General features: G+C 38.3%; 1 protein-coding gene across 35 annotated transcripts in view; it reads right to left on the reverse strand.

Annotated features, from left to right (window-relative positions):
* The window catches only part of Ank2 (ankyrin 2), a 370,586-nt gene that overhangs the window by 40,437 nt on the left and 313,507 nt on the right, over positions 1-16,642 (reverse strand). For 33 of the 35 annotated variants that reach the window (XM_023710116.1, XM_023710124.1, XM_023710125.1 and 30 more), the window contains 7 exons: positions 15,093-15,317; positions 12,354-12,508; positions 9,603-9,814; positions 9,120-9,324; positions 5,932-6,028; positions 2,319-2,547; positions 1,165-1,290 (listed from right to left, as the gene is read on the reverse strand). In XM_023710116.1, coding sequence (XP_023565884.1) covers positions 1,165-1,290; positions 2,319-2,547; positions 5,932-6,028; positions 9,120-9,324; positions 9,603-9,814; positions 12,354-12,508; positions 15,093-15,317 — 1,249 coding nt within the window. Of the gene's footprint in view, positions 1-1,164; positions 1,291-2,318; positions 2,548-5,931; positions 6,029-9,119; positions 9,325-9,602; positions 9,815-12,353; positions 12,509-13,496; positions 13,596-15,092; positions 15,318-16,642 lie in introns of all 35 variants that reach the window. The other 2 variants (XM_004626671.2, XM_023710092.1) reach the window with 1 other exon arrangement.

Consider the following 16,642-nt stretch of genomic DNA (forward strand, 5'->3'; position numbering starts at 1 on the left):
GATTATCCATAGGACCAGCAATGTCAGAAGTTGTTGACTTGAGCCTTTCATAGCTCAGCATATTAATATGGCTTTACTTTTTATACCTCATGTTTATACTTTTCTGCTGGATGGTTAAGACTAAGAGAAATCAAGACTTATATACCCAGAAATGTAACTTTTGTATCTGCCAAGGTCAGTCAGGTCCCTTCAGGATTTACCCTAAAATCCTATACCACAGTTTGCAGATCCTTTGTCAGTGTCATGTGGATGAGTCATGGCCATTGCTTGACCAGTTTGCTCTCTTTGAGAGCCTGAGAGAATGTTTTCTCTCCATGTGACTCTCCTTAGGCACACTCTACATCACTGATCACTTTCCTCCGTGGCCCCATAATCTACTTGATCAGTAAATTTGTAACTGAGTTACAGGATGTTACAGTACAGATTCTCCTATGTCCTGAGTTCTCACTGACCTTGAAGGGCTAGGGCCAAAATGTTGGCTGTCCTGCAGCCCTTCTTTTTCTCTAATTTTTTGTCTGTAAAATTAGAGAAAATTTTGGTTGTTAACCCTCCAGAAAAGAAGCTTATTGATATTATTACCGTATAACATAGGCAGTTGAGTTTAACCTTACTATCTGTCTATCAAACATCTTAGACATAACATGGGACAGGTATTTCCCATCAAGTATTTATATGTTAAACCTTAAATCCCTACAGAATGTGAGGGGAAGAGGAAAACAATATATAAAAATAGGAATAAACAATTACATTTTTTTACATGGAAATTTAGAAATCTAAACATATACAGCATTGTAGCAGGACAGTCCTATGACATTATTTTTTCTTGTCTCTTGTTTTCGTTTATTACCCTTTTTTAAAAACAAACATTTACTTGAAAGACAGAATGGCAGTAATTGGTATGACATGACAAGCAGTATGTATTTAAAAGACCAGAATGACAGGCATTCCAAGCATGACCCTAGTATTACACATTGCTGTTACCAAAAATTAAGATAGACTGTAAACTTCAAAAATATAAATTTGGGGAATCTCTAGGAATATACAGTTTCATAGATGTGATTTAAAATATCCTTGGGCAATAAGCAAACATTCTCTGCTACAAACGAAGTCAAATTCTTCCTGAATTTTCAATAAAAGCAGGACAAAGTTACATGCATACATTACCTTAACAAAGAGAGGAAGTCTGTTTTCTTTAAAGGCAAAAAAACTGAAGATATGATGTTGGCCGCTCTTAGTTAAGGGCACCAGGTTGCCGAAACAATCAACATAGATGGGTTTTCCTTCTAATACCTGAATGAAACCAGTGAAAAAATCATACAATAAAATAGCTAGAAATATAATTTGTTACTTATACAAACAAGAAGTGGTAATACTAGTTGAAACTTTACGTTCTTTAAAACATATACACAATAATCTTTACACCATTAACTGTCATTCTGTTTTATCCACAGCAAAGCATGTACCACTCCTCCCTCTTCTAAGTAATACAGACCTTCAAATACATGGCAGCACTCAATGTTCTTATTTCTAACCTGCGTAAGGTCACTCACAACTAATATACATTATACTTAATTCTCTGTGTAAAATTTTACTTGAATTAACTTTTGACAGCTCAGGGGGTCAGATTACTGGACTTCAATATCTAAAAACCCATATTGTTGGGAAATTCTAAAATAAGAAAATGTACAATAATAACAAAAAGAAGAGCAGGCAGAGGACGAAGAAAAGTGATGTAGGAAAGTACCGGATATCTTCAATACTTCTGTACAAGGAAGTACTTCCTGGACTATTTTCTTTACAATTAAGAAATAGTAACAGCAACTAGAAAACCTAAAAAAAAAATCTAAACTGTTATAGTCACTATTTTGAGCTTATCAATAACTCATAGTTTTCTCCTAAATAATATTCCAAAATATTCTTCACATATACCAAGACCATCCCTACAGGGCCAGTCCAAATCGGCTGGGAAAAAAAGGCTAATTTTGGATCTTTGACCTTCAAAATGATCAAGAAATGGTTGAGTCTTTCATCTCTATGACTCGATTTATGAAAATGTATTTGAGATACAAGTTACAGCTGGGTGTGGTAGCACATCCTGTAATCTCAGCTCTAGGGAGGCTGAGACAGGAGGATTGCCAAGAGTTTGAGGCCAGCCTGGAATACCTAGCAAGTTCAAGTCCAATCTTAATTATATAGTGAAACTCTGTCTCAAAAAAAAAAAAAAAGAAAAAGAAAAAGAAAAAGAAAGAAAGAAAAGATAAAAGAGAGAAAAGAAATACAAATAGCAATGCAGCACAACTGAATTCTTCACACAGTACCTCCACATCCCTGCTTCTGGCCACCTCCGCAAAGTTTTCTTGCTGCTCCAGGGTTTTATCCACCTTGTCATCAGTCATGCAGAAGCATCTCAACCTGGCTTCGATGGGGTCATGAGACTTGGCAAACACTACAAATTTGGCCATGTAAGGTACACAAATAATTTCTCTGTACACTTGTGATGCAAAGGTAACAGATTCCTGAATCTGTCGACAATCTATCAGCCAGAACCTAAGAAAAAAATAAAAGCAGTTATTTAAAGTTTAAGATATGCCACTAAAAATCAGTTTCTTTATTTTTTAAGTAAAAATCAACCTAATCATCAAGTTCTTCTTGGAAAAGAAAGAGATAATAAGCAGAAAATGAAAGGGAAGGAAAGACGAAGGCGAGAGGGATGGAACGAGAAGGGCAAGGTGGACAGGCAAGAGAAGGGAGCGGGGAAAAAGAGAGAGATTTCCCACATTTTTAAGATCAGTTATTGAGTACTATCTTTGTGCTTCACCTCCCCAGCAACTCGCATGTGTATTCAGTCTAAATTTGTCTTCAAGTGTTAGGACCCTTCAGGGGTTTTAGCCTTCAATAGTACAACTCAGGGCACTGACTGCACCGAAGGATGTCTATTTTCCTTGATTCCCATCTTTCATTTTATTTGCTGAAGGTTTTAAACAAAATGTATCCTTCTTTATTACTTTCATCATTCTTTTCCAAAGAACTTTCCAGTCACTGGGATTGGCTCCATTAACTTAATGATTTAAAAAAACCTGCCTGGTATATGCCTTTAACCCCAGCATATGGAGAGGCTGAGGCAGGACAGTCACAAGTTCCAGCCCAGCCTGGACAAAATAAAAAATGAAAAGGCCTGGGGATGTAGCTCAGGATGCAGACCTCTGGCTCTTCAGTATATTCTTGTGAAGGAGATCACATTGAGGCAGCACTGAGGCTTCAGAGATAATCATTTGGTTTTCTGTAGTAATGTATGAGTCTGTCCCAGGCCTAAGTGACTTGCCTGATAAGCCAATGGCCAGCATGCAGCAAGAGAACTCCCCATACCAACAGTTATAGTAGAGGCCTATAGTGACCTGTGACACTCTGACACCTCTGAACGCAAAAATAACACCGCAGCTGAGGATGCTAAATCTCACCCAGAACTGCAGAGCAATAACTGCCAGCCTTAGAGATAAAACAGTTCTCTCCTTAAGCAAAGATTGGCTGCCTGGCATTTCTCTGCTCTGTTTTCTTTTCTTTTTTTATGTATTTGGTACAGGGTCTCACTACACAGCTCGGACTCGTAGTGATCCTCCTGTTTTCAGCCTCCCCAGTGCAGGGATTACAGGTGCAAGCCACCAGGCCCAGTTATGGTTTTGGGGCATGCACAGTGCACATTTCTGGGATTCCTGGGCCAGTGTGGCCTGCAGTACAGAACATGGAACTCAGGTCCTTGCGCTTGTCAGGCAGGCACTTAGATCATCCAGCTATCTCCCCGACCCTCATCACTGTTTTATACTTCATGGGAATTAAATTATTAGTGTAATAACACAATATTTTTGTGGTATTTTTATTGGTTTTAGTTATATAGTTCATATATTGTATATGTCCTGGTATATTTATATTTTATATATCACCTCACAACATTTTTACTACAACCTTTTTAAGGCTTTAGTATTTTATTTTATTTCATAGTATTTTATTTTATTTTATTTTTCAAAATTTTATTGACAAACAGCAATGAGACAGTTTCAAATCAAATCGGAAGTACAGTTTCAACAAATAACACACTGCATATATTCTTCTTAGTGGTTAATTGCTGTACAAGATGCGGACTTGAGATCCTATTTACAAACACCATTAGAACAAATCATTCTATTCATTAAGAGAATGCAACTATATATCTATCCTAACCACTTTGAATACACAGATACAAAATGGACATTCATCTGTATACCCTATTTTTTCTAAGTTCTGTTATTGAATATTATAAGTGTGTAAACTCAGCAAAATATTCAAAAAGAGTCCAGTAGACCATAATAGCATTGGGTCTTCTGTTTAACTGGCAATGTCAGAAATTATTGACCTGAGTCCCCCACAGCTCAACATAACAGCATGGCTTTACTTCCTATATTTCGTCTTCATACTTTTCTACTGGATGGTTAAGACCAAGGTAAAGCAGGACCTTTGCAATAAGAGTTGTAGCTTTTTGGTCATAGTATTTTAATTTGCATGCAGTTCCTTTTGTTTTTTGTAGTTTTAGTTGACAGGTACTCATTGGAATATTCACAGTGACTCCACCTTTTCCCACAAAGCCCTGTAAAGACTGCTGTCATCTAACAGCCTGGGGCTACTTCTGAACTACAGGCAATGTGGGCAGCTGCTGGTGCCTTTCAGCACCCCTGCCACATTCTGCCTTCGCATCCTCATTAAATTTTTCTCTGTTCCCATTCTCTCTGTCTATCTGGTTCCCACATAGATCTCAAGCATCCCCTCTTCCCAGATGTCCCCTCTAACTACGTAGCACCCTTCTCTGAGCACTGCTACTGCCTCTGGCTTGTCCTCTCCCACAGGATGCATCACTTCTGGCACCAGACACAGATGCATGGTGGCTGCCTGCTGAGCCTGCTGTGAGGAACTACAAGCGTGAGTCATTGCGGGAACTGTTAACTTATTATTCATGCAGTTTTCCCTTTTCTCTCACCTCCACAGGAATTTAACGTTTAACTACTCTTAATAGCAGTTTTGTCATCTATAAAATGTACACAATGTACACTTGGAGACTCTACTTAGGTCTCCAAGTTACTATAATAGACAATTGAAGAACATGAAGGTGCCTAGATGAAGATGGGGTCTTCCTTAACTAAAAACCAAAAACAAAAGCAATTTTTTTTTTTTTTTGGAAGGTTCTACAGGGTGTTCAGGGTCTCACTACTAGATCGGACTCGTAGTGATCCACCTTTTACAGCCTCCCAAGAGCTGGGATTACGGGCGCACAGCACCATGCCCAGTCTCAATCTTTGTCTCAGCACATGCTGGGGGTGGGGCCGACATGGCAGGTCTGGGGATCAAACTTCTAGCCCCTGCACCTGTTTGCAGGCACTTTAGTAAGCTGAGCTATTTGGCTGGACATCAAAAGCAAAATTAAACACTTGAGATAATGTGTCCATTGAAAAAGTAGATACTGTCAGCTTTTTAAGAGATACGTAATAAATGAATGGGTAATATGCAAATGTGCAAGGATATAGAGGAGCCCTGAAATCTCAAAGACATTTAAACAAACCACAGTGGGCTTTGTGTTCTTGTTATTCCATTGAAAAAATAACTCAGATTATATTATTGGCAATAGGAAATTTCTCCTCCCTGAGGTCTTTGGAACTGGAAACATCAACACTGGCTGCAAAACCCAGAGTCTCAGTCAGACAACCAAAGTAGTCATTTGTTTTCCTTAGATTTTCACGACTGGTGGACTTAGCGTATCATTACTACTGCATTTGCTGGCCCATCCAGACTTTATTTTAAATGAACAAAAACCAGATCATTTTTTTAAGAATTAAGAGTCAAAATAACAGAAGAACAGAATGACAGTTGGGTGCAGGGAAGTGGGGGCTTCCCCTGCTCCTGGCGTACCTGGCAGACACATTGGTTGTAAAGGAAACACATTCATTGACGAAGGTGAGTGGTGTGGTTCCTGTGATGTCTTCCCATTGTGCAGGGGTGGTGCCACCTGAAACAACACGGGCATGGAAGAGCTTTGGCAAACATCCAGACTCAGCTGTGGTTCTGGCGGGGCTCCCAGCATAATCCCACCCGAAATCTCAAACTGACTCATTGAGAATAAAATGGATAGACCACCTGCTAACAATGACACACTTGAAAACAAACGCCACCTTTCAAGAAACTCAATTTCAGGGAAGTTATTTGAATAACTCTACTAAGTGTTTGCATGCTTGACATTGTGAAGTACTTGTTGCAATTGCTAAGCTTTAAAAATAATTCCGAATTGCAACTATTTGGTTATTTTAGAAGATTCCTGGATCAACCAAGAAGCTGAGTACTTCATTGACATGACCAGCCATCCAAATACTCTCTTGTAATAATAGAAATAAATAGTACAATTATCTTATCCATCTTGTAAGTTTTATATACCTATAATATCATATTGGCTATCATTTCATAACTTTTACTCAACATTATATGTTTACATATACTTTGATATTTAATTATTGTAGAAAAACTTAATTTTGGGGATGGGGAGGTGGCTCAGTAGAATAAGCGCTTGCCTGGCAAGCGCAAAGATCTGAGTTCAATCCCCGGTTCCGGAAAAAAAAAAAAAAACAAAAAACTTAATTTTAACTTTTACCATAATACTTCATTGTACAAATATACCACAGTGTATGTAGTCATTCTCTTATTGATGCATGTGCGTTGTTTTAAATTTTGTCACCATTCCAAACAATACTGTGGTCATTTGTGCTGCTGCATAGAAGTGAGTGTTTCTCTAGCTATGAACCTAGAAATGGAAAGTAAGTCACACGCATATGCCTCATCAGCTTCATTTAATACTGCATAATTTTCAGAAGTTGTTAGTCACTGACACCCTGAGTATATGATATTTACAGTTGTTTTAATGCCAACACTTGATGTTGACTGACTTATAGTTTAGCCAATCTGATGTGTTTGAAATAATTTTAAAGTTTTATTATTTGTACTTCCTAGATTATTGAGGAATGAGTTTGAGAGTGGATGTGCTGTGTTTCCATTGGCCTTTGAATTTCTTTCTTTTTTTTTTTGTGAGCAATCTATTGATATCCTCAAAGGAAAAAAAAAAAAAAAAACCAAAAACCAAAACAAACAAATACTCTCTTGTTCTTGGACTTCATATTTTATGCAACTGTTTTCAAAACATGAAATTTCTCAATTTACAATGAGGGCTGGCAAAACTGAAAGATTTGACAAGTACTAAAAGTTCAGGGTGAATGAACAAATAAATGATTAGCAAAAAATCCCTTTGCACATAGAAAAATTGCCAGAAAGGCTGATGATGACCTGCCTTATTTCTATTTTTAAAGAGTTTTAAAGAATCACTTTTGAAGAATTAAGAGACAAACAGAAATAACAGACAAACAAAACTACAGTTTTATCATTTTTATAAACATAGAGACAAATAGCCAAAGTGCAGTGGGAGAAATATATGCTGAGATGAGGCAAAGAAAGCTTATGAAAGGTATCAAGTTGATTTTTAAAATCTGTGTTATTTGTAGAACTGCATACAGCAAAACAAAAATATAAGCCCCTACCTATTAAAATTAACACATAAGTTATTTATTTTAATTATTTAAAAATAATTTTAATTAACTTTAATTTTTAGTAAGGAATTATGTAGGAAAAGCCCATATGAGATATAACCCTGGAAGAAACAGATTTAGTGGTGGCCAGGCCCATACAGTGTCTTCATCTCAGCAACATGAGAGCAGGACCTGGCGTGGACATCTGAAGTCTCACAGGGTTTGTGTCTAGGACACCAGATAGCACATTGGGGAAGGGTTAACTACATATCCGTGGAGCAAAGTCATGGGACAGACCAGGAATATCAGCCATAAAGATGAGAACTGCGACAGAGACAGAGGTTGAGCAATGATGCTCCCTACATCCATCACAGGCTGAATATCCTAAAACTTTGCTATTTTATTTTTTTTTCATAATTTTATTGAGAAACAAATAGCAATGAGAGAGTTTCAAATCAAATTAGTAGGACAATTTCAATAATTAACACATTGCATACATTCCTCCTAGTGGTTAATTGCTGTACAAGATGCGGACATGATATTCTATTAACTTTGCTATCTTATTAAACTTATGGGATAATCTTGATAGTTCTCCATCACAAATATGAAAAACATATTAATAAGAAAGAAGAGTTAATGAAGAAAAACAAAATAAGGTTGAACATTTCTGCCAATCTAAAGAACTGAAAAAAATTTGAATAATATTAAAATTAACCAGGAATGGTTACTGTTCCTATTAAAGATGGTATTAATATTTACTGAATGCCATTACCATATAATCATAATTAAAATGGGGGAAAATATCAAATTAGGTGGTCTTAAAATAGGTTATTCGTATGAATTTTTTTCCCTCTCACCAGTTTAGTAGTATTGTTATGAGGAGACAGCCAATGTTTGGGAATGCCTTTTGAGAGCTTGGTAGTTGCCTGAAAGCTACCATAAAGATCAACTGAAAAGACCAAAAATCAGTTAATCATTAAAAATTTTTACTTTCTGTTTCCAACAGATCACTGATCCTAGACAGAACAGTTTACACTATTGAGTATACTAATTTAAGGTGATATACCATGAGGTTCTCAATGAAAAGTTAAGGCCTAGACTTTAACAGTGTGTTGGGCATGGGTTTGAATACCAATTCAGCAAATATGTTTAGTATAACTCAGGCAAGTTATAGAATTTCTTTTAATCTTGGTTTCCTTTTTATCACTAGTACTGAAGTTTCCTTGTAAGGATATTGTAAAGATTTAAATGATAATATATATGTATATCTAATATTAGATTAGTATTAGATATACTATGTATATCTAATACTTTGATATACATAGTTCATTTCAAAAATATTTTTCCTTTCAGTTTTCATTTCCCTAGTAAGTTAAAAATTACTCTTCCTGAATTGATTTATAAATTTCAGCATTTATCTTAATCTGATTTTTGCAATAAATAATTTAATTTTAAATAACTTGACTTTTGCAATCATCTACATTTCTTCTTCCAGAGGTTTCTGCTCACAGAGTCACACACGTGGCTCACCCGTTATGCTGCACAGCAGTCTTAAGGTTGGTGCATCTCCCCCAAAGCCATTCAACATGACCTCACTTGAAGCTTTGGGGACAGGAATGGTCATAGTAATTGGCTTGTGGAATTTTCTTCTTCTAGGTTCCAAAGTGACTATAGGACTGAAGGTAGCTTTGTTGCCTAGAATCTTCTTCACCAGCTCACTGTGCATAGGTTGAGCCTTGACAAAGCAGAGAAAAATGTTAAGCTCTATTCTTTGACTTAACATCAATGTCTTACACAGAGATTTACATTTTATCTCACAAATTATTCTGATGGAGTCAAATATGACAATCATAAGTTTAGTACTGTTGGACCAGTGTTCGCCAATGAAATGGTAACTTCTGTTTATCCAGGAGATCATTTCTCTTTGACATTTTGGTTTTCGTTTGCAGAGACGATTTTTAATCTCTAGCATACAAACCATGTGAGGGTTATAGGCACCTAACATAGGCATACCTGCAGGCCAACACGGATCCGCTTGGTCAGTGCACCCTCTGGGAAGACGGCCTGCACTTGGGGGACCACGGTACTGCTCAGCACACCTCCCTCTGGGCCAATCAGGTTGCTGTCCTGTTTGATGCGTGACACCACCGCAAAGTACTGTGGGAAGTCGCGGGTGATGATACGACATATTCGCTTCTTTTCAAGGTCTTCTGGGCTGTCCAGCACTAAGAGAAAAATAAGACCCATCTTTATATAGCAAGAACTTTCTTCAGGAAGGAGTCTACCTGATTCTTTAGCAACGTTAATACGCTGCAACACAGCTCCTATTTTTTAATGGGAAAATATAAAAGGCAAGGCTATTATAATACCAGACAAATATAAACTCTGCAATCTTTCAAAACCCATCAATATCCTATTTATGCACTTTTTTTCTTTCTTTATGAAAACTAGGAGTTCTTCATGCCATTGCAAAATAAAGGCATCTCCTGCCAAATGTGATGCTTTAGGGCCACCTTCGTAAATCAGGTTGCATGAGAGCAAACAGGGAAGGAAAATGGATCTGCTAAATTCTTGGTTCACAAAGGAAGTTGTGCATGAACTTTTTTTTGCAAGTTTCATTTAGCCTAAGACTAGGGATTGTGGTTTTAAGAAATAATACTACTCTCCAGGGAGTAATGCAAGAATAAAATCTGTCTTGAAAGGATAAGTAAGGTTCCTGTTTATTCCAGTGAGATGGCTGTCTCCGTGATAATCACTGTGGACATAAAATAAGACTGGTGATTATTATTTCCCGGCTCCAGTATTCCTCCAATGCCAGTGACTTAGCAAGTCTACCCTCTAACATCAGGAGGACAAGCTCATGGGTGCTTTATAAATTGCACTGATATGGCTATTTAGTACAATATAAAAAAATCACACTGCTTTCAAATGTGGAATATGTGAACTAAGTTGTTCACTGAATTATAAAGGATTATGGAAAGTCGTCATTTTTAGAAATCATTCACAATTCATCACAAAGGCAGACATGCTAACTCTGTTCTTATTGAATGCTGGGTATACCAGGATAGTAAAAGGTGAAAGCCCCCAAATTTGAATGTACATAATTAAAGATTCATGTACTGACAAATATTAGCATATACCTTCTTTCCCTCCCAAATAAGACCTAAATGGAAAATATAAAAATGAGCCTTAAAACTAGAAATAAAAATGCCTGCCCAGTCAGTTTATCCTTGCCCTGCCTGTCACTATTCTCTTGCTCAGTGGCTCTTCTGTAAGGCAGAGAAGAGAAGGTTAGGCCGATTGGGGCTGGCACTTCTGAACTCTAGCTTGCAAGGTTGATCATTTTCCAGCTAAGTCTTATTTTTGGGAAAACACAGTGATTACAAAATATAAATTTCCAAATGTACAAACTTAAACAAATCTGGTTTTTTTGGCTTTAAAGTGAACTTTTTACATATGTAACTAAAAAGAGTGAGTCCCCGTCCAAAAGGCAAGAGGCAGTACTCATGGCAGTGTTGAGAGCAGGCACACTTCTCAGCAGGAGATGTCCTAAAGCTAAGGGCTACCAAGAGAAATGGTCCCAAGAAGTGCTGCAGGGAGCAAGCTTTGCCACTGACATAAGAATTCTGACATTTCTGTCTTGCTTTCATATTTATTTAATAGAGGGCATAATTTTTCCTCATTCACCATGGAGCTAAGGTAAGCCTGTTCTCTCCCTATTTGTAAGGTGCAGTAAGAAATATGAAAGGAGATGAGGGCAGCTTGCTCGCCTCCATCCTTGATCCACCCCTGAGATGACACCCGTCTCTATAGGCAGACTGATAAACTCACTAAAAGCCACACCTATTACCATGTAGGTGTCCCGCTCTTCATACAACTTGGTTTATCTTGGCACTCAGACAAAGAACTTGCCCTAGTTGTTGGAGTTCCTCAAAACAGAATGTGTCTTGCAGTGGGACTGGGACTTTATTCTATGCACCCTCTGGGGACCTAAAAATGAGCCACTTCCCCTTGGAAGAGGGATCTTCTAACCTGTGGTTTATTGACCCAAGATACATTAGAGATTCATAGTAGTCAAAGTTCTAATAAAAACTCAAATTAGTATCTATGTGTATGTATGCATCTCAACCCTGTCTGAATTATAGACAGCAGACTGAATCGATTTCTACCTCCTTAATAATAGATAAAATAAAATATTATCCCATCACTAGTGATGGGTAGTACAACAGAATAGATTAGCACTTTTTATCAATATCTCAAAAATTTAGTATTTCAAGATAGACCTTTTTAAAAACTATATTTTATTTTCCAGTGTCACTTCATCCTGTGACACAGCAACAATATCAATTCTATGACTAGTTTTAGCTTTTAATGGGTTCATACTTCAAGCCAAAAAGCCAGATTTGTTTAAGTTTGTACATTTGGAAATGTATTTTTTATAATCACTGTGTTTTCCCAAAAATAAGACTTAGCTGGCAATAGTATGCTTGCTGTCTCAAGGGATTTTATTTTTCTTCTGAGTGCAATAGGAGTAAGATCAGGTAAATGCACTGTACATTCCGAGTCACCACCACTAGAACACAGCAGGTATCCCAACGTGGTAAAATACAAAGGATACACACACACACACACACACACACACACACACGCATGCACACACACACCCATGCACATGCATACATTCTACATCATAAGAAAGAAATGCAGTTATCATTTCCATGCTTCCACTCTACATTTCTTCTGAAACTCTTAATTGGAAGGTACCTTCATCCATGCCGTTCAGGATTTCGTTCAGCTCATCCTCAGTGTATTCACAGAAGTGCTCCTTCCAGCTGTCCCCATTCTCACTGCGCAGGACCACCAGCTCCCTTTCCTTTCCTCGGAGGGCCGCGAAGTGAGGGATCTCCACGATGACAGGCCTGACACAGCAACGCAGAACACTTAAGTGTGGACGAGCGCTGACCCGCGGACGACAAGCACCTCCACTCTGTCTGTTGCAAAGTGACCTGGAATTCTGCTCTTTCTGGGGGCAGGGACTCAGTGGAGGGGTCCTCTGGGGCTCACGGGCTAACAGATGGTCACACAGCAGCACTTCACCTCAGGGGCACTGGCCCTCTGGTACATGCTGCTACCTTAAGCCAAATGACGTTTCCCTGTGAGTGCATGTGGCATTCTGGAACTTCTCCTTTGATAAATGTAAGATTAACATATTTAACCAAAAGAAATGTGCATGCATATCAGTGACATATGCCAGTCTCCTAAACACATCTTCTACAAGGTGTAGAATGACAAAATGGCTTAAGACGGAGAATGGCTTGTAGGTTGCAAGTTTCAATGTGTCATAAATGAGGAGATGGGAGGAAGGGAGACCACTTGAGCTAATGAGCCATGCACTCGTGGGTTTTGCTTTTATTTTCTCCATCCAAGGAAACAATAGGCATGTGGACACAGTCTGGCCCTCAATGAGCCCTTCAGGGGACAGACGAGCTGTGCCCAATGCCTATCATACTGAGGACCCAGAACATGCACCCTCCTACAATTTTTAGGTCACATTCATCCTCAGAATATAGAGAGGCTTTTGATATTTTGAGTCCAGGTTGCTTTGATACAGACTCCAAACTTAACAACATCGTAACTAGCACATAGGACAACTAGGCAGATCTCATGCTTTAAACAAAAATGAAGGTCACAGCACTTGAAGGGAAAAGATATAAAAACATCACTCCAAAATAAAAGTCACATACCACACGGGTCAGAAATGGTCCACTAAAGATAGGTCATACAGAGTTTAAATCATAGAGAGGGACATGTCATGGGAACAATGACAAAAAAAAGAGAAATCATATCGCAGAAGAAGGAGAAGAATGGGGGCCCAGCAGCCATCAATTTGCTTTAAGTCACTCCTACCCAAGGAATTTGGTTCCAGGAGGCCCCAGCTGAAGGATGCGGCTGACCAAACTTTCTCCCTCATTAAGTGGGGGAGGAGCCGTTGGCAGGTGAAGTTTACTGAGTATATCCAAAGCAGCAGTGAAAGAAAGAACATAAGTAAGCTTCAGGTGTTGTTCACCACAGAACCCCAGCATCACCAGCTGAGCCACAGGGTGAACCCTGGGTTCACACTGCGTCTGGTTCTGTCCCCTCCATTGGTCACAAAGAGCAAGGAGCCGACACCCAGAGTGTACAATGGAGGCCATCTGTGCGAGGAGGGCATGGGCTAGAGAGGCTGGCCCTACTTAGGTTCACCGCCAGGGCACTGGCCAAAAAAGACAGAGAGAAATGCTCCACAGGAAAGCTAAAACTCTTGGGAATGCAATAAAAACTCTGCTTTGTCCAGAGGCCAGAGATTTTTATGGATATTCCCAACAGATTGGAAGATCATCAAAAAGCCTAGAACTACCTGAGCAGGAGGGCAAAGCGTCAGATACAGAACATGACAGGGATGATTAGGGATTCCTTCACCCATAAAGGCATTTTCTGATGAACCCAGAACTTCACAGGCTCCTTCTAAAGCTCTGAGCTGCCTGAGAGCAGGACACTGAGAGGTGGTTTCTATAATTGGGAGATACCGCCACACCCCTTTTCGGGTGTGAGAGTAATTTGGAGCAACCTGCTAACCGTATGCTCTAAATTACAGGCTTTAGAACATTTCCTGAGTTCTAAAGTGAGAAACCGTCTCCACAGTATGACAGCGTGGAAGAGTTCACAATAAGATTTTCTCCCAGATTTTCAAGACTTCGTATGACAAAGACTTAAATACAATTGATTTGTTTCAAAATGTTTTGAAACTTGTCCGCCTCCAAAGCTTCAACCTTTTATCCGTTCTAGTGGCAGCAATTCACGTCTTGGCACACGGAGATGCTGCCTCACAGAACAACAGCCGTACAAACAAACAGAAGAAAGAAGAAATGCTAATTTCTGCTCAAAATTGTCAAAATGAGCCTGGCAGAAGTTGGTCTTGATGTTTTTGTCTTGAAATGAATTATAATTAAATAGCCATGTAACATTAAGGCTCAAGCTAGCAATTTTGATAACAGAGAAAACAAATCACACAGACTAAATCTGTAAATATCCCAAAAGGCAACATTGCTTCCAGAATGAAGAGAATGATCCTGTTTCCTAATTACATGGGACTTGAAATTTATGTTTAGAATAGAGCAGTAATTGTTTTCTTTATATTTTGCCAGTTAAGTCTGAGATGAGCAAAAAAATACCTACCATGGCATACTTGGGATTCATACTGGGAGTCTGGTATCTACTTCCACATTCAAGAGAAAGAATAATAACCTGAATGTTTAACTCACTTATGCCTTAGTAGAAGAGGCATGAAAGTGGGCCAACTTTGCAAATTTGATTATTGATTATTTGCAAACTTTAAAGATTTCATAGGCACCAATCTTCCTTCAAAAGTGTTTCACTTACCTTTTTCTATTCCATGCTAGAAATCTCATGTAGAGGACACAAGCTCAGCGGGGACTAAGGGTGAAGCTTATCAGAGACCCTTACCCAAGGAACTGAGCACCAGAAGGTCCGACTTCGATCAGGCGACTGGCGAGGCCTTCTCCTTCCACCATTGGGGGCATTGTCGCCAGTCGATGGCGTTTGACCAGTCGGCAGGTGACTCGTGTGGGTGCTGTGCATTTCCGAGGTGGGATAATGATTCGAAGCCCATTGTGTCTGCACCCTCGCATAGCACCCCCTCGGGCATCCACCATAAAACTAACCAGGAAGCTACAAATTAGAAGAGAAGATTAGAAACGAGTTGAAATATTCTTGCAGATAAACACACTTTGGGAAGTTAATGACTTTCCTGTGTGTTTTGCTCTGAAAATATCTCCTTTCTATTTAAGCACATGGTAGTAAAACATTTGTTTTCAATTACTCTATACTAGTGTCATTTCTGTTATGTTGTTTTAATTTTTGCACAATTTTCACCTGTTGCTAAATGATCCTAACTTTTGTTGACAATGCGGATTTTAAATCTGAACTACAAACTAATATGTCAAACTGAAATCTAAAGAAATCAGAAAAATTACATAAAAATACTATTTCCTTTTATTATAAATACAAAGTCTTCTGCTTTCTTGTATGTATTTCCTGAGTAATTCATGTGTGTAAAAAAATGCAAAGGTAGATTAGAAAGACCACATTATGGTTTTTCTAAATTAATTCAACTTGATGTTTCAAAATTTTGTCTTGTCCAGTTCACTTTAATGTAATCCTATGACTTAAAAAAATTTTTTTTCAAAGGTCACTCCCAAGGTCAAATCTGTGAAAAAGCATCCCAATCTTATCCAGGATGCAAACTTATTATCTGCTTACATTTTAAAAGAGGAGAAAAGCAGAACAACTTAATGTTTTTGGGTAGCACAAATTTTGTGATTAAAAATACATGTTTGCATTTTTAAGATAAAAATGCCTCTGCCACATTCTCACTGATTCAAAGAGGGAGGGGTACTGGAAAGAATGTGGAACATCATAATATAGAAATAGAAAACCATCTCTATTATATTTGCTCCTTATCTGCTAATTATTCATGACAGAGAACTACAATCTAAAGTAACTCAGTTTGGCTAAGTGTAGCAAAGGAAAGTGTTTGTCTGAACTTTGCAGCTGCTTCTTCTCAAATGGGCATGTGTCCCAAGCCAACTTGCTGTCAGTTATCATCTCTGTGTTAGTTACAACACTTGTGAGAATTTCTTAGACACTTTCTCAAGGAGGAAAAATTAAACAACACGACAGTGTCTTTGTTGTCCTCACATACAAAGATACATATAGTGTACAGACTCTTAGACGATTACACCATCTTCCCCATTTTCACTGCATTTGCAAGATAGGTACACCAAAACATAAAAAGGAAAGCAACATATAGGTGTTTCCTGGATTTACTTAGAACTTCGAACCACCTAGATATTGCCTCCAAAACGACACAAAAAACATTTGAAAGATATTTCGTCAAAGTAAGTTACAGGATAGAAACACGATACATTTATGTTATTTTTAGACAAATGAAGAAAAATACCTTAGCATCCTCTCCACAGCCGAACACAGATCTC

This window comes from Octodon degus, unplaced genomic scaffold (assembly GCF_000260255.1).
Source record: "Octodon degus isolate 3935 unplaced genomic scaffold, OctDeg1.0 scaffold00016, whole genome shotgun sequence".
Lineage (NCBI taxonomy): Eukaryota > Metazoa > Chordata > Mammalia > Rodentia > Octodontidae > Octodon > Octodon degus.